Below are 25898 nucleotides of genomic sequence, written 5' to 3' on the forward strand. Positions count from 1 at the left end.
TTGCCCTATATTATCTTCTGTTTCATTGCATGCCACTTTCTTGTGCTTGTCCTGTTAAAGAGTCCACCATGGACATTTAATATTTAAAGGCTGGGATCATTTTGCAGGTTTTAGTTTAAAGGTAACCATAGCACACACACACACATTCATTATTAACAGCAGAGATGCACTGTACGTTCTTGGGAACCTTCTTTCCTTTTGATGTTAGTTTCATAAGAGTGCTGCAGTCATCAGAATTAAGCTCTGATATTGCTATGCGGTGAGTGGACTAGAGCAATAACAACGAATCTAGAATGGTGTAAACTGTTCATGTGAGTGGAGGTGACCATGCTAAAAAGGGAGATGAAGCCAGAAAGTGACAGGCCACGGAAAGTCCGGTTTCGGATCGCGTCATCTCACAGTGGGCGAGTTCTGAGGGAGGTGTATGAAGACGGGCAACCCTCAGGCTCTCTGGACTCGGAATGTGCCAGTATCTGTGGGATAGATGGACTAAGTGATTCTGACCGACAGCAAAACGGCCACACAGGATCAGAAGGCGACGAGCACGAGAACGACCAGGATAACTTGCTGGTGTTAGCAAGGGCGGCCAGTGAGAAGTGTTTTGGTACAAGAAGAGTCAACATCGTAAGCAAAAATGGCACAGTCAGAGGCGTCAAATACAAAGTGAGTGCTGGCCAAGCCCTATTTAACAATTTGACCAAAGTCTTAGAGGTAAGTCATTGTGCTTTCCTTCTTCTCAGCCTTATTCCTAACTCACCATCAGAACACCTCTAGCTTCTCCAGTTCAAAGCAGGCCTCTCTTATTGATGAGTCCTGCATACTTCATGAGACACTCCACCTTCTCAGATATTGTCTCAACAGCCATCGATTAATAGCAAGATCATTATGCTTGGGAAACTAGAATGACTTCTCCAGGCCAGATTTCTAACTTATAAGTGGTCATTTCCTCCAGTGCGTGATGACTCAAACAGTATATCTGCTTCTTAGCCAAGAAAGAAGATGGACTATAGTGTTCAAAGCATTTGAGCAAAACTTAATTCCTGGTTTGTCATTACTGAAACACCAGCTTAGCATTTATCATCACTTTTGTGTGGAAATTTACTCCAGAGAAGGTTGAGTGCTTGCATTCGGTGGGGTTGGATTCAAGTGGGATGTTATGAAGACATAAAGACCGACTTTGACTTCCTCCCATTCCTGAGGAGGTTGCAGGTTTCATCTGAGGTCCATTTCTAAATTAATTTGCCCATAAGATCTCTAGAGTGATATCTGGAAAGGTTATTCTGCTGTAAATGGACAGACCGAGATCCAGATTTTAGAGTAAATAATTAGCCTTTAAAATGTGATAGATTGTGCAGGGTAATATAAAAATGTATTATTCAGTTCTTGGAGCCTTTGGCAATGATCTATCATTAACACAAGTTTTTGAAATTGCTTGGAAGCATTGATAAAATGGTTTTTTGTTAAAAACAGACATCATTATTTCAGGAATGAAATTCATAATCACTCTCATTAATGTAGCAAATCAATATTTTTCATTATAATTTTACTTTATATTATTCTCAATATTTAAATAAAATGATCTCTTATGATGAATTATTCAGTGATTCTACATTATATAAAAATGTGGGAATGGTGAGGAGAAAGGATTTCTACAAAAGTTACCTGAACAATTTTTATTTCAAAGGAAGTATTTGAAAATATTGTCATGAGGATTAAAAAAAAATTTAAGTTTTAGTTAAAGGTTAAAAGCAGTGGAAAGTGAAGGCTCTTTTCATATATAGAATTTACCAGTGAAGGACTTTACAGATTAGGGGTGGGAAGGAAACCGAAAATTAGAAACTGGTACTATGTTTTACTAGATTGGAAACAATCTTTATAGATTTCTAGAGATGTGATTATTTGTTTAAGATACTCTTAGTGGCCACTGAATTTCATCAAATGCAGAAATTATTATTGCCAATAGATCAAGATTCCTTATAACAATTAAGTTTTAAAAGGTTTGCATTTATTGTGATTAACTTAAGTTTGTCATTATTTGATATGCTTTATGATTTGCTGTACCAGTTTTAGTACTTTGCTTTGCACTTGTTTATTCAAATGAACCAAAAAACTATTATTTATGAGTAACTACCTTAAATCTTCAAAACCTACAAAAAAATAAAAAGTATTCTTTTCCCTATGTCTTAACTCTGATAGTGCTATAAATTCACAAATAAGAGAGACAATTTCAAAGTCAAAATTTTGATCCTAGATTAGATTACACTATTTACTTGCATGTTTTTTCTGTGCATAATTTCATACCTCTTTTTTGAGAAAAAAATTTAAAACTGTGTTTTTCTAATAATTTAACTCCATTCCATTCACCCACTGTTTTGAAATGGAAATAAATGATTATTAGCAGAAGTCCCTCAAGGCTTTTGATACTTAATCAGTTTTTTTCCATCTGGTCCTTCTTTCTTTACAATATGGGTAATCAAAATGTTGTATATATCACAGATTCTGGCTATCATCTTTAGTTTCATTGTCATTACCATCATAATCATGTGAATGTTCTGTGATCTATCTAGCACAAAAGGTAAGTTAAAGGAGCTACTACATTTGGGTCAGAGTTGCCAGATGCTTTATTCCAAGCGGCTCCGTTCACATCATTCCCTGTGTTAACAGCATCCTTTGGAGTTGTGCAATACAACCTATCCAGCATTATATATAGCCCTGATTTGGATGCTTGCCACTTATTAAGGGATGTTTATGTCATATGAGGTAATATATGTCTTAGGTATATGTCTTAGGATGACTGAGTAGGTTCCCACAGGCATCCCACTGTGCAGTGGCAGAGAAGCCCCAGGAACTAAAAGCAGAAGTTACTATTTAATTACTCCCATACCCACTATCATATATGATCCTTTCCCTGGATCTCTAAATGTTTTCCATATCCCTTGTAAAGTAAGCAGCAAACTTGACTGGATGGATGTAACTGTAACTTGGCAATTTCCCTCAGGGAGGAAAAAGTGAACAGTCAGTGTCTTGGATATTTGATTAAGGTTTCAAATGCATAGCCAATCTTAATGAAGCAAGAAACTGGACTGAAGAAACAGTGAAGTTTTTCTTTTTAAGTTTTAAAATCTTAAAGCACTCAACCTGAAACTTGAGAGGAAACGCTAAATAAATAAAATGTTTCAAAGACCCTGTAAATAACTTTGCTTCCTCTCTATTAGTTTCCTATTCTATTATTCCTGTTTCATAAAACATTGGCATCTGTCCTGCAAAAATTTCAACTGCACAGAGAATAGTCGTTGAAATTACTTGCTTTAAAACATTTTTACCTCTTGGTTCTCAGTAAGCAGAACTTGCTGAAAAGTTGGCAATAAAAGACATATCAGAATCAATTTCCACATCATTTGTCAATTAATTTACTCTCTAGAATTCTGGGTAGTTAAGGATGTGCAATATTAATTAAGGTTGTTAAGTAGTGTTAGACCAGGAGGCAGAGAGAGAAAGGTTATTCTTACACATGCTAAAGTTGGAGAAAATCATTGACCTGGAGTGTAAAAGGGAAATTCATCCAGTTCCCTAGGGTAAATAAAAATATTCCTTAATGTCCTTATGTTTTCAATATCTAATGAGGAAAATGAAGAAAAATCATCGATCTATGATTTGTTCTTTAGATTAAGTTAGGTTATCTGGAGGATCTTTCCTGAGCCAAAGATGAATAAAGATTATCCCAACAACCATGTTCCCTATTGATATCCGAATCTGTCAATTAGGTGATTTAAGAACAGGCCCAGGAATCTTACGAGTATATTCTGATGTAGGTGTTCTGTTTTAGTATACTTTAAGAAATTCTGCTCTCAGCATATCTCTATCTAAATAAGTGATTTCACTTCTCATTATTGGAAAATTTTAGAAAAAAAAATATTTACTTTCTTTATAAAATTAACCACTGTTACCTCATGCAACACAAATTACAAAACCACCGTGTAGCACATAGCTCTCACTACCCAGTTTGCACGATTGGATTTGAGATATACCTTGCTCTTAGCAGCAAAATATGTCCAAAGTCTCTTAGGGTGGGTCAATGATACAGATAATTAAAGTTCTTTATTTTGGCTAATTTATTCTTACAGGATTAAATTTCAGACAGTAGTCTTTTCTTGACCTTATCCTCAAATTGTGTGAGTATACTCAGTTGGAATCTTCTACTGTAATTTTCGTAATTTTAATTCCCTCTCCTTCTCCAAATTTAAACTTACTATAGTAGAGAAAAATATGGAAAATAATTATGACATATAATTTGGTGGCTCCTTTCTAAGAATTTTAGTTAAGCATAAGACCCCATCTATGTATGTGCATGCATATCTCTGGAGAGTGTGGTTGTACTGATAAGCATTCTCACATTTCAAGACAAATAAAAATAGCAATGTGTTTGCAGAACAATTTGCATTTCCACAGGTCCTTCACATATATTATTTTACTTGTTTGTACCCCAAATTTTGTGAAATAAGCAGGAAAATTGTTATTATGCATATTTTTAGGTAACCATCAGAGAAATCAAGTGTCTGGTCCGAAGCTAGTAATACAAGAACTTTGCCTTTTGTTGTTTTGGCTTTTTTAGTTTTGAAAAGTATAATTACTATATGCAAAACTTCTAGCTTCACCTTTTAAAATATTATAATGACAAATATGAATACTTATAAGATGAAATATGTTATAATATTCGTATAATTTTGTCTTTTGAAACTTCAACCTTTGGTTAGCAGGTTTCAAATTTATCATTTACCGAACATTTGATTTTCGTCTAGGGAAGGCTTTTCTGCAGAGTTAAATAGTTTCTATTTGGTTTTAAATTGAATTTTAAAAAATTTACCAAAACTCAGCATTTATATAACATCATTTGATTAAATTATCATGAGATTGCAAGGGTTGACACTTGAAGAGTATGATTTGGTTATCTCAGATAAGACTGCTGCTCAGCTTTGTTCCCTAACTCAGGATGGATGGTATTAAATGAAGTGTCTGGCAATATTTATTATCTCCCTTTGGTTCACTGAATTTTGCTCTGGCAATAGAATAATATTTCAGTGAAAACAAGCAATACTGTTGGTGACTCCTTGGTCCCAGTGGTTTGTTAGGACCACTCTGAAAACACAACAATGTTGTTAGCATGGTTAACATTGATTAAGTACTTACTCAGTGACAGGTACTATTCACATTATTTACGTGCATTGACATGTTTATTACTCATTATTAATCAACTAATAATTTGAGCTCCTTCAGTGTGTAAGAAACATTAAGTTGTAGGATTTAAAATGTCATTTATCCACACAAAGAATGCTTATGATATGTAATGATGAATATGCTAATTATTTTGGTTTGGTCATCACAGATTGTACATAGGTATTGTTACTCAACACTGTACTTCATAAATATATGTAATCAATGATGTTTCAATTTTTTAAAAAAGTTTTTAACTGTGAACTCAATTTTGTTAAGAGAAAAAATAAGTAAAAGAAAAGAAAATATTAATCCAGAGAAAATTTTCTGTAATATTGTATAAAAACATTGGAAATGGAAATATTGCTTTTTTAGCTATCAGTAGATAAAGAAACTCTAGAATTTTCAATACAATTCAAATGAAGTAAACTACACTAAGAAATAAGGTGACTTGTCATCCAAAAAGCAGGAAAGAGGAAGCACCAAAGATGAATTGGTACTATGATATGTTTTTTTGTACAATTAAATAATTGTATACTCATAGACCTTAGAGTCCTGTGACCACCTTCCGCATAACATCCCTTTGCACTGATGCTGAGTAGGACCTCAGTAAATGTTCTGTCTTTGAGTTAATGAATTAAGTGAAATTCTTTTAGACAGTGGTTGTTTTCTTCTTTTTGATCTCTTTTGGGTTTGGAGATTTTCCAACTTGGATAGGACGAGAGTTTGCGTGAAGTGTTGCTAGCTTGTTCTACTCCATTCTTTCTGTTGTGGGTAATCTTCAGAATTTCTTCAGTTATTCATTTAGCAACCATTTACCTCATATCTACTATGGAGCAGACAGCATGCTAGGTGAGGTGAGGAATAAAACCCAATTCTTGCTTTCATGGAGTATTCAGTAGTGTATTGTGAAGAGCTGTGTAAAGCAATTCCTGGGAGAATTCAGATATGAACTTGACTTTGTTTCCCATCTCCAAGGATTTTCTCTCTTTGTTTTCTTGTTGGCCTAATAGCCACTGCTACCTGTTCTTCCTTTTGCCAATGCATATATTTTTCTCCTAGTCTTTTCTTTCTACTTTTATTTCTATTAGACCATCATTTTATTGGATCTTCAACTTTCTCTTGCTTTCTTTCTAATTTGATTTCGATTCAAGGATCAAGAACTGAAGCATAATCTGTATAATTAAAAACTCTTATCTTGATGCTACAAGTCTCCAGAAGTCAGTAACAGTGACTCTGACCATCATTATTGACTTACCTAAGTTCTATGAATATTATTAAAACTTTCTCTATTTAGTTCAATGAATATCTATCTAAGTTGGAATACCTCTCATTCTCCCCTGTTCATCAGAACTGTTGTATTATAACAATGTTTTAATTTATGCAACCTTGGTTTTAATTGCTTGAGCATAATCCTATGATTCTATCTGAGCTCTGGCTTTAGAACAACATGCTGAGCAAACCCATAGATTCCACAAGATAACTTGAAACTGCTTAATGAACTCTTATGGACAGCCCATGGTTACCACATAAAGAGAGAATTAGCAGTGGATGTGTTCAAACTTTAAAAAAGCCATATAACAGCAGGACAAGACAAACATTCTTTGGGTGGCTTAGTCATGCTGGCAGAATTTCTGGTATTTTCTCTGAACTTAGTATTTTAAACTTTTTATAAAAGCGGAATTAGCAGTGGATGTGTTCAAACTTTAAAAAAGCCATATAACAGCAGGACAAGACAAACATTCTTTGGGTGGCTTACTCATGCTGGCAGAATTTCTGGTATTTTCTCTGAACTTAGTATTTTAAACTTTTTATAAAAGCAATATAAATATTTAATAGTCTATAGACTAACACACTGTGTAAACACAGCAATTCCTCAATTATTACTGCCTGGAAAAAATTTACAAAATTATAAACAGAATAAAATGTTATGCAGAAATTTTCAATTAAGTGAATTTTATTTACATGTACACATCTACTCAACTAAGATTAGAGATCTCTTTGCTCAATTTAATTTTTATGATAATTCATTATCTTACCTAATTACTGACAAATTATTCCTTAGAACATTTCATTAGGAGGGAAGAAATTGATGTATATTTTGTTCCTGTAACCCTCCCACACAGTTAATAAAGTAATTAATAGAAGCATTTCTTCTTTTATTGATTCCCAAACAACACAATTAGGCTGTGAAAGAATTAAGTTGCTCGTTTTTGTACCTTTTATGTGATTAATGGTATGGAATTGAAGATCTTTATTACATATAAAGTTGTATAAGCTTGACTTGTCCACAAAGAGGATAGAGTAGTGAAATCCTAGGTACTGATTTGCAAGAGGTAGTTTTTGTTAGAAAAGAAGGCTCTGGGGAATTATGCTATTACAGGTCAGCCTGAAAGAGAACAGGGAGAAAGTCAGAGTACCAAACCAACGGAGACTAAATGAGGGTCAGCTGAGTTAGTAAGGGGAGAGGAGCTGGGTGGGTTGGGACCTCAGGGCTGTGACCTCCGGTGGGTCTAGAGAATGGGGGAAGGGGCTTCAAGGATTAGAGCAGGGTCAGCGTGGAAGGGCTGCTGGGCAATCCTGCTCACGAGTGCCCCAGAACCAACCCATGTGCAGAGCAGCTGTTGTTACCTGCATATTATCTTTGGTGTGGAGCCAGGCTCATATACCCTCTCATGGCCATGTCATGAGTCCCTTCCTAGACAGCTGTCAGCAAAGTGCTTGTGGAGCACCTGGCAGAAGTGATGCCCTCTTGTGTCTTAAGGTTCTGCTGAACTTCTTCCAAAGTGTCGGAAGTAAACATTTCCTTTTTCAGTGACCCAGGACTCATGAATTTCCTCAAAAAAAAAAAAAAAAAAAAAAAAAAAAAAAAGAGTCTTTGGCATCCAGATTGATCATGCTGGTTATGTGAAAAATAAAGCCATGCTTCTTGAGGGCAGAGTGCACTTCCACAGCCCTTGACTTTAGTCCTGGCTACATGACGTTATTTGGCTGATGGGATGATAATTGATATGGCACAAGCAGAGGCTTGAAATGTGTTTGCATGCTAGGCTTGCCCTCTTGCACACTTTCCATCACCATGGGAAGGACATGCCGTAGGAAGCCCACCGGTCCCAGAAGCATGAGAGACACAAAGAACAGACCCTTGTAGCTCAGCCTAGATCTGCTGAATGCTAGCTGACCCTTAGACTCGTTATTGAGCAATACCTGCTTAAGGTTGTATTCCACTCAGTTTGGGGTGGTTTCTTAAACAGCAGCCGCAAACTGGTGCAAGCTCCTGGATATTGAGTACCTTGCTCAAAGGACACAGATGGTAAGTGATATAGCTGTTTGCACATTTGACTCCAAAGCTTGGGCTCTTATCCACTAAGCAGCTAGTGTCCAGCCATTCACCAGATGCTTGAATCTTCTCTACAATACCTCTGTCAAGGTCTTATTGAGCTTTTGGTGGGGATTTCTTGCAACAAGGCATTCAGGGTTTTAGGAAGGAAAAGATTTTATGTATTACCATTGTATGGTTATTGAACCTACTGAAAATGATCATGCCAGAATAGAGTGAAGGCCATCTGTCATTCACACCTATTAACGTAGCTTAAAATTAAATTAATATTTTTGGTGGCCATATCACATTGTTGTGGTGTTGGCCTGTTGACTCATTTAAACATTTTTTCTTGGTGATAAGATAAATGAGGTTAAAACTTTCAGTCACATGAAACATCTATTTTTCATTTAATATAATGCTGTTTTGTTTCCTTTCTGTATTTATGTATTGACTCTACATTCAATGAAATTTAATTTTATTGTGTTTCTAGCCTATTAAAAATCTTTTTGTACTCTGATCTTGTATCCGGCTGTATCTTAGAGCTTTTTTGAGTCAATGGACTACAGTTTTGATCATGGCAAATTATCAGTATGCAATAATACCAAATGAGCAACCAGAAATGAATTAAAAAAAATTAAGCATCCCCAATGAAACAGAAAATGTTTTTTAATAAATATTATATATCAATAAAGTTAAACTAGTGGTCTTATGTAAAGAGGAGAGAGACAAATGATGCAAAAGCGGTTGTGACACACTTGCACACTGTTGGTGGAGGTGTAAATTAGGACAGTCATTATGGACAGGATAGAGATTCCTTGAAAAATTATAAATAGAACTACCATATGATCTAGCCATCCTACTACTAGGTATATACATAAAGGAAATGAAATCAGTATGTTGTAGAGATGCCTGCACCTCCATGTTTAATGGCGCACTATTTACGATAGCTGAAATATGGAATCAATCTAAGTGTCCAACAATGGATGAGTGGACAAAAAAATGTGGTGTGTATATATATATATATATATATATATACACACACACACAATGGAATACTCTTTGGCCATAAAAAAGAATAAAATCCTGTCCCTTGTGGCAACATGGATGGACTTGGAGGACATTATGTTAAAGTGAAGTAAGAAGCCAGGCACAGAAAGACAAATTCCACATGATCTCACTGGTATGTGAAATCTTAAAAAAAAAAAAGTTGATATCACAGAGGCAGAGAGTAGAACAGTGGTTACTGGAGACTGGGGACGGGAGGGAGGAAGGAAAATTTGGGAGAGGTTGGCCAATGGGTACAAAATTACAATTAGATAGGAGAAATAAGTTCTGGTGTTCTATTGCACAGCAGAGTGACTATGGTTAACAGCTAAGTTTTATATATCACATAACAGCTAGAGGAGAGGCTTTTGAATGTTTTCAGCACAAAGAAATGATAAATGCATGAGGGGAAGGATACACTAACTACCTTGATTGGATCATTATATGGCATATATGTGTATCAAAGCATCAAATTGTACCACGTAAATATGTACAATTACAATGTGTCAATTGAAATAAATAAATTAATTAGGAAAAAAAAAGGTGGTCGTGACAGTCAGCCTCAGAGGACTCGAGAGCTTTCCTCTTTTTAGATTCTTTAAGAATGATCCTTATACATTACTCTTACAGTGCCTTGACTTACAGTGTTCAGGAAGGGACTAATTTGTCTCCAAGGGATCAAGTATCCTAATTCCTACATTCTGAGAACAATAACTATGATCTCTGGGAAGCACATAGCTCATTTCCATGACACAAACATCATTGAGTCAATTGGGTCAGTACTCAACAGTGCAGGGCTTCTAGACCTTAGGGAGCTTCATTTGGAAGCCAAAGGCAGCAGCAGGACCCTGAAGGCTGAACATTTGCCTCTGAGTGCCAGCTGCTTTTAACTGCAACCCTAGTAATACAGTTATGAACATCTTTTAATTAAAATAAATATTAGAAAATCTATTACAAGGATAACACAAATAAACCAAACATCCTTCTCTGAGGCTACCACTTCTCTTTTGAGCTACACAGAAAATCAAATAATGGAAATTTGGGACACAACTTTGTAGATTCAATTAGCCACAAGTTTCAGGGCTCCTCCTCTAATTGTGGAATTCTGTTTATTTGTATCTCTCCCCTTTTCTTTTTTCTCTTAAGTTTTCTCTTACTTCAGCATTTTCCAAGGCCAATGATTCCTGCCTCAGTTATTCAGTGTCAAATTGGCTTTCTCAGGGAGTGTTTTAATATTTCTATGAAGGATTGCTAGAGATGAAGCTATACCAGTAAAGAAATGACTTGGTGGTGGGAGCTTATGAGAACGCAACATACCCGAAGGCTGTGTTAGGAATTACGTAGTGCCCACTCGGCCTGCATGAATATCTTTTCTCTCTCCTGCTCTCCTGTCTGTCAGAGACGTAAATGTGATGCGCAACCGCCACTGCAGGAAACAGCATTGGACTTGATTTTTCTAAATCAGATTAAAAGTGGCTCTTAGTCCTTATTTGTAAGAGTGGACAGGGAGTTCTAAATCAGTCATCATTCGGGACCCTTTCCTCACTCATTGTGATCAGTAACATATGCAGGTTTGCTAGGGGCCAGCAAACTAGGGCTGTCCTGGTCCTTGGATCGTGGGCACCCATTTTCATCATGAGGCCCATAAGTCTTCTCTCAGGGTGTCCAAATGTTTGCTTCTTCCAACTCTTGGGACTACTCAACTCCACTGCCTTTATGTCCAGGCTTCTGAAAACGTAGTTCTGTTATTCCCAGGAGCAAGAGATGACCCAAGTTTATGGGAATCAAAGCCCCACTTTAATTTGTGAGAGAAAAAAAGAGGAAAATACCATTATTCTTCAGTAGTGTCTTAAATGATTCTTGTGCTCACATTTTTTTCCATTGATGGGAAAGGTCACTGTTTTCTGGAAGGAGATGACTTAGTTTCAGATGCAGTCTACCCATTTCCTAGGTGCGTATTCTAGGGAAATATACCTCACTTCTGTAAACCAGAGGAAACCTGTTTCTTCATTGGTAAAATGGGGATAATGATAGTGACTATTTCCTATGAAATAAATGAGCTGTTGTGTATAAAGTGTTTCACCCAATACCTGTCACATTATAAGTGCTCAATAAATTCTGCTATTATTTTTATTTTCCATCTTGCAAACAAATTGGAATCAAGTACTATTAAGCACTCTGCTATCAGTAAGGGTCTAAGACAAATCAGGCATGAGTTCTGTCCTCAGACAAACTAAATTTGTTCTTATGAGATATACAAACACATAGTAACTGTTAAATATAAGCACTCAGAATCTTACTGGGGAACAGAGGTGGGACATCTGACCCAATTCTGTAAATCTTAAAGAGATCCTGTTCTCCTCAGATAACCTCTTTTAAACCTCAGGCTACATGGGAAGTCCTAGGCCACTCCTTAAAAGATGTCATGATGTTGCTACTGAACCCAAGTCTGGCTGCCGGCTGCCAAAACGGGAACAAATGACCCCAAAGTCAAATTGTTGGAGAAATAGGAAGTCAGCTTTATTCGGGTCTGAGGAGACAGCAAGCTAAGCCATCTCCCTGGTAAATCTGAAGGAAATGTTAGGCTAAGCCATTTAAAAGCCTCAGATTTACCAAGGGGTTTTTAAGGAACAAGAAGTGGGGAGTGAAAAGCAGGAGGGGGAGACGTGAGCTGCGGGGGCTGCGTGTAAAGGGCCAGGTGCACATTCTCGTCAAGGCTCCATCTGGCTTCTGTTCTGGTCCTTGACCGTTATCTGAGAGTTCTGAAGGATTTTGATTTGCTTCAGGCTGGAATCAGCATAGCTTTATTGATTCTTGTTTTCTCTGGGTCTGGAAAACACCTCTATACTTATGTAAATAATGACATCCTGTCCCATAACCAAGGTTCAAAATATCAAGTAACCATGGGAAAAGAGGGAACTCAGAGAAATGTATGCTAAGAAAAAAACTGTCTTTAAATTTCCTACACTTAAGGCGGTTTTAGTTCCCAACATGGCTTCAGCCCTGCTCACTACAACAATAGCAAGTTTTATTGGCAGAACTCACTTCCTTTGGGAAATCTCAGCTGCTGCCTCTAAACTTGGCTCAGCCCTGCCACACAAACCTCTTTTCCTGAGGCCAGTTCCTCTGTTTGAGATCCTCTCCTGGCTCTGGCCCTGACCTGCGCCTTTGTCTTGAATTCCCCAGTTTTAACCTCCCATGTCTGCTTGGCGCTACTGAACTTGGCTCTGTAGCCCCATACCTGTGAGCTCAGCTAGCCACCCACGAGCCTTGTGTCTAAGTGTCCCTCTCTCACATCTATTGTCCTGAAAGTCCTGCCTGCTCCTTCTGGGTAGAGGCAGACTCCATCTCTTCTTTGGTATTAGCTCAGACTGATATTTAATGCCTTTCCACACCCATCAGAGAATGATATGTGTCTCTATGGGACGTGTTCAGCTACAAGTCACAGGGTGGGCTACTAGACATGGCTTAAAATACACAGACATTTATTATATCATTTAAGAAGAAGTCCAGAAGAGGCAGTTGCTGAAGTTGTTTGGTGGCTTGAGACTGTGGTGAAGGACCCAGACTTTTCCTGTTGTTCTGCTCTATGTTCTGCTGGTTTGTGATATCCCTGCAAGGACTCAAAATGACTGCCATAGCTTAAAGCCAGACCAGAGTCAAAAATGGAAAGGGAGAGGAAGGGAACATTTCCTGTTGTGTGCCTCTTTTATCAGAAAGGAAAAGAAAATCCAGAAACTTTCCAAAAGCATTCTCTTAACATTTTATATGGCACTTCTTGGTTTCACTTGTTAGGAAAGTGAGTATCTGACATTGCCTCTGTGTAGAAGATCGCACGGGAGAACGGGGTTGTAAACAGCCACTAAATAAACATCAGGGTCTGCACCATTATCCAGGAACTTTGTTTAATACAACTTAATTTTTATTTTATGTAATCTAGTTCACATGGAATCATGCTGCTTGAACTACAAAAGAATTTTAATAGTGATCTTATTTCATAGTCTATGTACATTTCTTTTGCCTGTCCTTGTTTTTTTCCCTGTCTTTTCACCTCTTAATTTCTTTTCAGTATTTGTTCCTTTTGATATCAAGTTACCATCCATATTTTCTCAGGCCTGAAGCGTTTTAGCTGATGGGTTTAATTAAGCTAACCCTACAACTTCAGAAACCTCAAATGACATCAGGGCCGGTAAACAATTTTTTATTAACTAACATCAGTAAAAGTGTTTGTATATTAGTTACTAATTCTATCTATAGTGACCTATACTAGTCATCTATTCGATCTACAGTAGGATGTTAACTGTGTAATTTTAAATATTATTGTCCCCAAAATGGTGCATTTGGCTTTATGTTTTCCCTCCCGCTTGCCTACATTACATCAAAAACAAAATAAAATACAAAACACAATGACTGCTGCAATCATCCCACAGCTCCTTCCTTTACTCTGTGCCTGGGAAGCCAGTTTCCTCGGGGACTCTGCAGTCAGTGAGCTGGAACGCATTTTACATTGGCAACGAGAGAAAAGCTCTCTGCATGCAGAGCAGGGCAGACCCACTCAGCAAGCCTTTGAGCAAGCCTGCTCTTGCTTTCCTGATTCCACTAGTCATAAGCAAGCTTGTTTCTATTTTTAAATTCTTTAAAAGAATACTGTGAGTATTAGTAATAAGAGCAAGCCTTTATTAAATGCCTACGTGCGATGTAAACTCTCCCAAGTACCTCTCTTACAGCACTGCTTCTTTAATCCTCACAGCAGATTTGCAAGGTAGATTTTAACCCGTTTTTTGTGATATGAGCTGACAATGTGGCAAAATAGTTTAAAGGACAATGGAAAGACGTGTGTCTCAAAATATTTTGGCCTTCATTTTGATCTGTCACCTGAAATTCTTTCTCTTCTTTTCCCTCCTTCCCCCTACTTCATATATCTCTGTTGTCTTAAGCTGAGTTCCTTAGAAGCAGACCTGAGATTGAATTCTAGTGAAAAGCGATTTATTAAGGGAGCATTCTCAGAAGAAAGGGAGTGAAGGAAGCAGGTCTGGGCAGGGAAGAAAGCTAAGCAAGGTGGTGGTCTTGCTATAGATCAGTTTCAGTCCCGGCTTTCAGGATGCTCCAGAATATAAACTGCAGCACAGATTTGGCCCCATCTTGAGGCAGGAGGCTGGCATTTTGTATGCCCCTTTCAGTCTGTTGTGGGCCACTGGCTGTGAGCTTTTAGCAGCCAATATTCTCAGTAGCTGGAGGTGGTGGTGGGGCAGCGGGTCAACAAACATTGGAAAAGGAGTCTGGGAGCATCCACCACAGTCTGCCTTTTGCACTGTTCAGATTTATTTGCTTCCTTCTATTAGGTTTGTCCCATCCAGGCCCAGCCTTGCCACAGTTAGTGGAATAGCTAGTGGGATAAATCACAGCCTCAATACAGTGGTTGGTCTTGAAGTAATAACCAATAATTTATTTTCTTCCTCTTTTACTATCTAAATTTTAGATATCCCTGCTCTTAGCTAGGGGGCTTACCTGGTTGGGTGACCCATCTTCTCAGTCCTTGCAGAGTCTGATCTCTGATCATTATGCCTTTATCAGGCAGTGGTTGCTGTACTCTCCCATTTACATTTAAAGCCATATGAGTACCAAGAGAGGCCCTGAGTGCCAAATGCATTTCTCCCGGTCATTTATATGGAACAGCAGTTTTACCTCCTTGGGGTAATCAGGGTCAATTACCCTTGCCAGTACAATAACTCCTTTTTAAGCTAGCTAGATTACTGTCACAACGGGCCCAAAGTGACCAGATCTCAATGGCAGCTTTAAGTTTAGTCGGGCTCTACTGTGTTGGTTGAAAGAAGAGCTCCCTACTGGGATCAAGGACTTATACTAATAAAGCCTAGCATTGCAGGGATGTAAAGCACAGTTCCCCAGGTGGGTGACTGGAGTGATGGTGAATGGGATCATTCCTACATCTTCCCATTGGTTCCTGGATCCATGAGTTCTAGCTATTGGCAATATAGCACCATATAATGACCACTGGTTTAAGGTATAAGTGGCATCCCAAAGAATGATGCCCCCATAGGGTGTCCTCTCTAAGCAGATGCATCAGCTGTGCCTTCAAGATGCCACTCTGAAGCTCTTTCAGTTGGCAGATCTGGATGGCATGGCACACAGCAGGGCCAGTGCTCCTTACTGCTTGTGTAGCTTACTTGAACATTCTGAACCTGCTTGAGCTTGATCTGAGATAAACCACTTTCATTTTACACTCAACTGCTGCTGTACCTGCCTGACCTGTGCTTCTCTACCACATATTTCTCTAGTAACTTGGAATCTGCTAAGTTGTAAGAGCCAAGACTCAGGGCCACTTGTAACTCAGTCTGGAGCTATTGCAAAGCCCTTCTTTTTGTGGGTCCTGCTCGAAACCCGCAACCTTCTGTGCCACTTAAATGCAATGTAAAGTCTGAAGAGGCTGACCATGCACGATGTTTCTTTCATAGAAGTAGAATATGCAAAATACATTAGCTTGTCCTTTCCTTTTGAGGGGCAGTTCCAGCATACCCCAGACCACCAGACTTTAAAATAATTTACCAAGAGTTGGAACTTCTTGGATCTTTGTTGTGATCTTTTTGGGGTTTATCTCCCATGCTCCAGAACACACATGTCTTACTTATCTAAGACTCCAGAAACTTAACATTTCTTGCTCATCAGGTCTTATTTTATTTGCATGATGCTATGAATACTAGAGGACCAGTGTGAAGTTCTGTAGAATGTCTGTTATTGGCTGTCCCTCCCCTCTAATCTCCTGGATGAAGGGGCTCCCATTCATCTGAAGGACCCATTCTCTGTCTGGAGGAAGGGGCAGCTGAGAACAGTGAGCCACCGACACTCAAAACAGCTGGGAATGATGCATCCACCCAGCGAAGGGAGGGATGGGGACATACATCACAGCATCCATTACACCCTGCTAGCAAAAAATTACATTATCTGGAGACAGGGAGAAGTGGGGGTAAGTAGAGAAGTAGATCAAAACTCACGACACCAGGATCTCTCATTAATATATTGCATTGAAAAGCAGTGAGAGGCAGATGCATTTTGCTGGAAAGGAGAAAGGAAAACACTGGTTCCCAGGAGTTCTGATTAGCCAGGGACCTTCCCTGTAGGGAAGTGTTGTGTTGGGCAGAGGACTGTTAAATATTCAGGAGTTTTGCAAGTCAGTTGTTAAACCCTTGGCAGTTTGAAGTTGGCCATGGTGGCAATTTCATACCGCAGAAATTAGCAAATGCTATAAATTAGGGATTTTCTTCCCCTTGAAAGTGATTTATCAGCACATCTCTGGAAGTGAGGCTACTAAAAAGTTTCTGAAAAGAATGTCAAAACAGAATAGGGTGAAGAATGAAAAAGAGAAAAAAACAAGCCCCAAACCAAACAGAAACAAAACAAACTCTACATACTTCATAATTCATATTGAAGCCAGAATTAGTCCCTCGTATTTTCCTTTTGCAAACAGAAAATGCCATCTGGTTAGCCAATTTTTAGGATAATCATTATTTTCTCATTAAAAAATCCATTTACCTCCTGGGTTTGGTTAGTAACTTTAGGTCTATGTTGCAGCAGATATAAAGAAACTTTCTATTTTATTTTCCAGCCTCCAGTCCTGCCAATGGCTTATCCATTCCTCATATGATTGTAAATCTGATCATGTTATTCCCCTTCTAAAAACAAACCACTGGTTCTCTGTAGCATTTACATATAAAATCAAACCTCTTAGGCCCAGGCCAGAGTTTCTCTCAAAAGCGAAGTGTGAAGTAAGGATTCGTGTGTAGGTAGTTTATTGGGGAGATAATCCCAGGACAGGAGACAGGGATGGAGGAATTTCAAAGAAAGAAGGAGGAAAAGCCAGTACACAGGTGATTTGATCACAGCCGTGGACAGCTAGGGTAGGAGGTTAGATCCCCTGGTGCCTTCTGAGGAATGTCTGGAATGACTTTCAGGATCACACCACCCAGCAATAACAGGGAGAAGTACTTATGTACTTTCCCCCATTTTTCATTTTTTTTTCTTTTTGAGAGTATTTTTATTTTTTACTTTTTATATTTATTAATATTATTCTTTTGCATTCTGTGATGTTGTTGTGGAGCAGTTGTGGGGGAGGGGGAGAGGAAAAGGGGAAGGAAATAGAGTGGGAGAAGGAGGAAGGAGGAGGGGCAGGGTTGAGGCCTGTGGCACCCGCTCATTCCTGCAAGGGAGACGAGGGGCCTTCCACCAGTGTCTTGGTCATTGCTGGGCTGAGTACAGATGTCAGGGGTGTGTGACTGAAGCCCTCACCCCCCCACCACCCCAGCTTGGGAGCCTGGGGCTCCTCTGGCAGTTCGGTGGCTGTTGCTGGGCTGGTTGCAGGTTTCAGGGGGTGTGGCTGAGGCCCTTGGCCCCCCACAGCCCCAGCTCAGGAGAACCCAGGTTGCTTCCTGCACTGGTTGTAGGTGTCAGTGGGAGTGGCTGAGGCCCTTGGTCCCCCATTACCCTGACTCAGGAGAGCCTGGGGCACTTCCTGTGGCAGCTCAGTGGTCATTGCTGGGATGGTTGCAGGCGTCCGGGGGGTGTGGCCAAGGCCCTTGGCCCCCTACTGCCCAGCTCTGGAGAGCCTGGGGGCATTTCCTGCAGTGGCTTGTCACTGCAGTGGTTGTCACTGGGTTGCTTGTGGGTGTTGGGGTGGTGGCTGAGGCCTTTGTTCCCCCACCACCCCAGCTTGGGAGAACCTGGGGCACTACCTGCAGTGGCTCAGTGGTCATTGCTGGGCTAGTTACAGGTGTCAGGGGGACATAGCTGAGGCCCCCAGCCCTCCCTCCTCCCTCATTTGGTAGCCTGGGGGATTCCAGTCTTTCTAGGTTTTATAGGTGTTCTTTGGTGATGTGAGACTTTTACTAGTTGATATGAAACTGCCTCTGACCTGTGGGTATTTTGTTTTACTTTCAGTTCTGTGTTGTGTCATTCACTGTTCCCACCACTTAAACTGCACTGGAACTAATTTGTTGTCTTTTGCTTACTTCTAAAATGGGGGAACTTCCTGTGGGGACCAGCACTTGAGCCCTGTGGTTGAGTTAAATTGTTGCTTTGCTGCTGATTCCCTGGGGAAGGCTTTTTATACAGCTCAAGTTTTAATGGCTGACTTTATAAGTAGTTCTGGCTCTCGTGAGATCTGGTACAGGTCGGAGTTGTCCTTTCTTTCTCTCATCATGGCTTCTCCTGCCTTCATGAACTCCGTAGGTCTCTCTTTTACCCCTGAGCTCTTGCAGCCCCAGCTTGTCTGTCGTTGCTTTTTAATAGTTGTAAACTGGTTGATTTGTGGGAGAGAGTGGTACTGGGGACCATCTATACTACCATCTTGACTGGAAACCTGAGAGCCCCCCCACTTTTCTTGAGGGTTGCCCCAAGGGCTCTATAGCCTCCCATACTTCTGGGCTACATATTCCTATAAGCAGAGTGAATGCCCCTACTGAGGAGTTGGAGAAAGCTCAAGGCAGAAAGTAAACAATACGGGGCACATGCCCTCAGTCAGTTTCCAACAGTACTATGTGATTTGAGGCTCGCCTGAAACTTCACTGAAGCTGTGGCTGGAATCCAACCTGAGGTGTGAAGTGAGTGAAAGAGGCAGCTGATACACACAGCACATAAAGCTCTCCTGCTTTTCCATTCTGAAAACTCCAGTCCCATCCCTGGACATGTCCAACTTTACGGCCTATACATACCAATACACGTACCCCAGCCACACTTTGCCATTTTATAGACTGTGATTTTGGGGGGATGGAGTACATGCTGATCTCTCATCTTGAAATGCTGCCACTTTCTTCTCCTAGTTAATTTCGTCTTTTAAACTAACCTCAGATGTGACCCTTCAGTGGAAGCTCTATGGTTCCCCCCAGTTAGTGTTAAGTGCCTCAAACTCTTGTAACACCTGTATTATAGCTCTACAAAAGCCCTATTAAAACACACTGTATCTAACACAGAAATCTGTTTACTACCCAGACTTCCCCACAAGTCTGTGAGGGACTATATTTTTTATTTTCATATCCTGAATACCTAGTGCAGTACTTGGCTGCATAATAAATACTCCATAAATACTTGTGGACTAAACGAATGTGTGCATTTTGATACTGCAATTAACAGCTAAACTGGCGTATTACTAAAAAACAAACATCTAATCTAATTTAAGGCCATTCAGAAGCAATTGCAGAATGAATATATTTTGAAAGAAGTCTACTAGGTATCCAAATATGCTTCTGATACATATGTCAACAAAAACAATAACAATAAAATTGTAAGAAAATCAAAGAATAAATCAATACTAATGAACATATGCCTCTTGCTCTCAAGAATTAGATAGAAAAGACATGAACACATAAAAAGATGAATAATAATGAGGGTGAAATAACACACTGAGATATGAAATATTATAAAGTAGTGTGGGTAAATAGGAAACTAGCAGAAAATATATTTGCTATAACATCAGAGGATTATGAGATCTTCTGGGGATAGAAAGACAAGGAGGTTTAAAGCAGCAGATAAGATTTGGATTACACAGTACAGGTAGTGGTTTACAGAGGTTACCCTGGAAAAGAACTCCTAGGTTTAAACTCCTGGGTCACACAACACCCATAAACTGTGTAATCTTGGGCAAATTTTGTTATCTGTAAACTGGAATTAATAATTATACCTAATTGATGTGGTTATTGGGAGGATTAGATTAATTAATACCTGTATAGAGATTAAAACCGTGTCTGGCATATAACACTTCTATTACATATGTTATAATTTACCTTAAAAAATGGGGAGGTTAGTGTTTTAGAAGAGACAGAAGGTATGTTGAGGAGTCAGTGAAGGGATTAATTTACTTGTAGCACAGCATTTGTGTCGGGAAATGGTGGGAGGTAAAATTGGAAAGCTGTTTTGGATTCTTAGTGAGGATCCAAAAAGCTAACTATAGCCAGTAGCTAGAGCAAAGATAGGGCACATGTATGACTTGAATAACTGTGTCTGAATTATTGTGATTTAATGGTTGTTCTGGTGTAAGCATTAGAACTCCTTTCTAACAAAAGTGTCTTATTTGGATAAAAATACTTAAAAAGGGGGTATTTTAAAAAAAGAGCATGGGGATTTGGTGAAACTGTCTGGCATAAATGTGTAAGTAGGTTTATTCAAAATCATATTTGTTAAGCATTAGAACTCCTTTCTAACAAAAGTGTCTTATTTGGATAAAAATACTTAAAAAGGGGGTATTTTAAAAAAAGAGCAAGGGGATTTGGTGAAACTGTCTGGCATAAATGTGTAAGTAGGTTTATTCAAAATCATATTTGTTTATGTAGAATGATAAAGACATTGACCTGAAGACAATCTGATAGAATCAATCCTTCATTTTACATTTTGTCACATTGTGATTTACTTTCAATGTATTTTAAAATGTTTAAAGAAGTTTGTGAACCTGAACCCTTTGTGGAAAAAACAAACAGGAGGAAGTCAAAGCTCATTGCAAATAAACTAATACAGTTCATGTGTATGGAAAGTCTTTTACTTCCTATTAGAATAACAGCCATGAACTATTTTTATATGCCAGGTTTGGAGTTCTGTTCATTAGTCAATAGTTTAGTTCAGAAAATGATAACACCATTATACAGCAGTGTTTTTGCAGTGATTTCAACATTTTACTATACTTTGCCCTTATCATCTTATAAATATTATTGAACCATTGGGAAACTAAAGTGCTGATACTTAGTGATATGAAATAAAAATCTCATTACTTTAATGTGGGCAAAATTTGAAATTACCAGTTGTGTTTAGAAAAGCAAATGCAGTCTCAATCTAGTGTTGAATGGACCTAAGTCTACTTTCTGGGCAAGAGCAAGAGGTTCGGGCAGGCCTCTGATAAACCTTGTTAACTTGTACCTGCTAAAAGCTGGGCAGAACCCATACAGAGCTGGTCACCTCAGAGGAGAAAGGGATATCAGAGAAGTGAAGCCAAGGGCATCTGAAGTGGCATGTAAGAGGTGTCTGACAGTCTTCTTCAGATTGCACTGGCATTTTTATTTCACCAGTACTGACTCTTTTTCTTAAAATGCATTTTCTTCATACATGTGTAATTAGGTTATACAGGATTGTCCTAAAATTGAAGGATATTTTTCTCTTTCTCTCTCTTTCTGGTTTAGTAGTTTAGTAGTTTTTGGTGCTTCCACCCAGTTTGGAACTACATCATATATGGTGACTTAAGACTTTTGTTCTGTGGTGATTTGGGGTATGTCTTAGATCCAATAACAAAACAGGGGAGTAGCTTGGCTCAGGTCCTGTTTGCAAAACTCTGTATCTTGACACAGATAAGCTGTACTTCTAGGCGGGCAATGAGTTCATTTTCTTTGTAGCTGTCTTAAGATGATGAGTCTTCGCCTATGCCCATCTCAAGCAGTGAGTCTGGCTTCAGTGCATTGCTGTGGGAGCTAATGTGGCTTCATTCCTGCCTATTATTATTTGTTTCTTTTCTGCTCCATTTCTGGTCTTTGACATGAATATCATGTTTTGATTTTTAAAAATTTACTCTCTTTCATCTTATCTCTCATTGCTAGGTACTTCGAACATTGGGTTGGGGCAAATCTAAACTTAAACTTACAGCTGTCTTGACTGAACATCTCTTGGAAAAATGATTTTGAACAGATAATTTTACTCCCAGCCAAGCTACTAATCAAGCATAAATACAGAACAAGAATTTTTCATATGTGCAAAGATCCTAGAGAGCTTACCTTTCTCATATCATTTCAGAAAAAACAAGAAACAAAATATGCACACACACAAAACATTATGCAAGCATGCATTTTTGCAAAACAGAAAATTACAAACCAAGAAATAAAAAGATTTGGAACTCAAAAAACACTGGACTTAACTCAGGAGAGCAGTAAAGGAAGATATGATGATGAAAGTCTTCAGCAGATCCAGAGAGTAATTGGTCTAGATAGGATTAATAGGCTAAATGGCAGAAAAAGGGAAGTCTTGGGGCACACTAATCAGGAGAAAAAAAAGTAAATTATAAACACCAGGTAAAATTGCACAAATTAAAAAATAAAGTCATGATTCAAATAGGAAGCAAATGGATATTCATAATTTTTTGAGATGATAGTTCCACAGCCTTTTGTTGTCTTTCATACCATTGATATTAAAAAAAAAGCCAATTATTTTACAGAATACCCCTCAATTTAGGCTTCTCTGATATTTCCTCATGACTAGATTCAGATAATACATTTTTGCCTGAGATACTATATAAGTTACATATAAGCAATATGAGGGATATAGTATCTGAAGGCACGTCATGTCCATTTCCCCTTTATTAGTGATAATAATTTTGATCATTTTATTATGGTGTTGTCTAATTTTTCTACTGAACAGTAAATTTTCTCCCATCGCAATTAATAAGTAATTTGTTTGGAGATACACTGAGGCTGTGTAAATACCCTGTTCCTCATCAGACCTCTACACCCAAGATTAGGTATCTATTGTTGATTTTTTTCCTGAATCAATTTTTAGAATTATGTTTGCAAAATGATGAGTTTTTCATATAGTTATTAGTCAGTAATTTTCTATAAGAAAGATCCCTTGTTTATGAATTTATTTGTCCATTTATTTATTATCAATATGTAGACTCATGGATTCTTATTCACTGGGTTATAATCTGTCAGTGTCCTTATTTATTTCAATTCTCTAAATGCTCTCATTTTGGCCATAGAGTGGGAACCTCTTAACACTAGCTCTGGTGTCTTTTGAAGATACCTTTGTCAAATTTTTGAGCATTTTCTTACTTTTGGTCACAAGGTGTTACAGGCTCACCTTGTATATTTTCTGGCCAGCCCAGGAATCAGCTAATTCTCCTTGGTGACTTTTGGTGCAGAGTGGTATTAGGAAACCAAACTCTGGGTGATAGGTTTGCTCTTTGCTGCTGCTGTGTCATTACTTGTAGGTCCTCTCCACGGACAAAGCTAAAGACCATGGTGGAAGGAGCTTTGTTGTAATCTGGCGTTCTTTCCCTCTACTGTAGTTAATTTGAAGCTCATGCTATTTTCTCCCTCATACTAATAATGCCGAGGGCATGGGACATGTTGTGTGGTTTTATTTTTGCTCCCTGTTGATCTTCTGTTTATTTGGGAGGATGTATGAAGTGATTCAGATTCAGAAAGCCACCATTATCCTAGGCTTGACCAGAACCTCTGAGATCCCAAGTCTTTTGGTGTCTTCCTTGTCCAGGCCTCCCTCTGTTTGTAAGATAGTTAAAATTTAAATAGAGATTTTCAGTGAATTAATGTACATGCTGATCAATAGAAATTTATCCTTTCTCTTTCTACAAAATTTCATCCTAATAATGTATGGTTGCTTTAGGGTCAAAGAAGGCAATTTGAAAGGAAACAAACCAAGAATTACCCCTTTAAAAAATAAGACTGATAGGAGTTAGGCTTTTGTAATTTGCTTTTATTCATTGCTTTCAGAGGCTGCTCATGTTTTCCCAATACGTGTGGCATCATCTCTCTCTCTCTCTTTTGCTCTCTCTCTGTGTATTCGAAAGTGCAATCCTTGGCACTTATGAAAGTCTAATCTGATTTTATTGCTGACAGCAGAAACACATGGGAGAGAAAAAAATGTCTCATTTCCGGCAGTATTGATAGCACAAATGAGAGCTTGGTGTTTCATTGCAATGAGATTGTGGCTTTCATTAATCTCACACTCACAGCTGATGAATGAAAATTGTTTTGTTGTACTAGGCAGACTGCTCCTGCAGAGTAATTAATCCCAGTGAAACGCTGTATAACTGTGGCTCAGCTGAGACTTACCAGTGAGGGCTTTGCTGGCAGCAACTCGTGACTTTATGATCAGCCTCCCCTACACAGGGAGAGTGACAAATGGAGCCACTGACACTCGTTTTAATTAAATAGTCTCTGAAACAGGTGGCCAGTCAGGATGGAGGTACAGAGGGCTTCCTAGATAAGAGTTTCTTAGGGTGAATGAATTTCACTATAAAAGAAGCTGCCCTGGCAGAAAGGCTACCTTAGTATTTTGGGGTGGAATAGGATCAACTGGGATTATTAAGCACAAACTATACTCTTGTAACAGAGAAACAGGATAGGAATTTAGCAATTAAAGTGATAAGAGGGAACAAGTTCATGGAATATTCACCTTAATATTTAGTTTTTCAGTATTATGAGATCCGATATGGAACTTAACTGGTGAATAGGCATTGTAAGATTTAAGCACAGGCAGCACTACTTTTCTGAGTGCAGAGTGGTTTGGAATCAGTTTTATATGCATATAATGTTTCTCCAAAACCCTCTGATATTGCTTTTACCTTCGTAAAGGGGCAAACCCATGTTCTCAATCATATATTTCTTGAGCTTTGATCCTAACAACTGTGCAGCAATTCTAGTTCTAACAAATTTCATTTCCCCCCACGCCCCCAGCACTAACATTCCCAGAAGGAGTCAGGGCCTGGATTCTCAACACGTCTTCTGAGGACCAGCAACATCAGCATCACTGGGGAGTTCGCTAGAAACATAGAATGTTTGGCCCCACCCAGATCTACTGAGTCAGAATCTGCACTGTAAGGTGCCCAGGCGGTTCCTTCCCAAAATTAAAGCACTGCTGGAGAGAAGCCCTGCTGGAGAGCACTAGGTCTCTCTGTGCGCTTCCTGGTGTCCCCCTATTTTCTTCTCTGTGTGTCGGCTCCACGTTCTGCCTGCCCCTGCGGCTGATGCCCGGCCCCGCCAGCACCTGCTGTGTCTATTAAAGCACTGCTGGAGAGAAGCCCTGCTGGAGAGCACTAGGTCTCTCTGTGCGCTTCCTGGTGTCCCCCTATTTTCTTCTCTGTGTGCCGGCTCCACGTTCTGCCTGCCCCTGCGGCTGATGCCCGGCCCCGCCAGCACCTGCTGTGTCTGCTGAGCACGGGGACTGCCCTGCAGATGCCTGTGTGGTCTGCGCTGAGGCTCCTTGTGCTTTGCATGAGGGTGAGGAGGACCACACCAAGGCTGCTGCTCGCCATCTCCGCGGCCTCCTGTTATTTTTGTAACAAATTCTTGTGTTTTGACCATCTCTCTTTTGGTACCTGTGTTCTTTCCCCATAGGTGCCTCAGTTTACTCACATGAATAAAGTGCTAGAAGACTCCTCTGTGGTCTTGCACACATGCTAAATCCTAGGGTGAATCTATCTTAGGGCCAAGCTGGGAGCTCTTCTAGCTGTCACTTTAATAATAGCTAGTACAACCATTTAATAATACTTTGGGTTAAAAACAACCTGTATTAGTTACCAATTTTTTGAAGTCAGGAGATT

The 25898-nt window shown here is 39.0% G+C and overlaps 1 protein-coding gene across 1 annotated transcript in view; it reads left to right on the forward strand.

Annotated features, from left to right (window-relative positions):
• Positions 1-327: 327 nt before the first annotated feature.
• Positions 328-25898, forward strand: part of GRXCR1 (glutaredoxin, cysteine rich 1) — a 65447-nt gene continuing 39876 nt past the window's right edge. The window contains exon 1 of the mRNA XM_008592707.1: positions 328-711. Within this exon, the coding sequence (XP_008590929.1) occupies positions 328-711 (384 nt within the window). The remainder of the gene's footprint in view (positions 712-25898) is intronic.

Source organism: Galeopterus variegatus, unplaced genomic scaffold, assembly GCF_000696425.1.
Source record: "Galeopterus variegatus unplaced genomic scaffold, G_variegatus-3.0.2 Scaffold8205, whole genome shotgun sequence".
In the NCBI taxonomy this organism is placed as follows: Eukaryota; Metazoa; Chordata; class Mammalia; order Dermoptera; family Cynocephalidae; genus Galeopterus; species Galeopterus variegatus.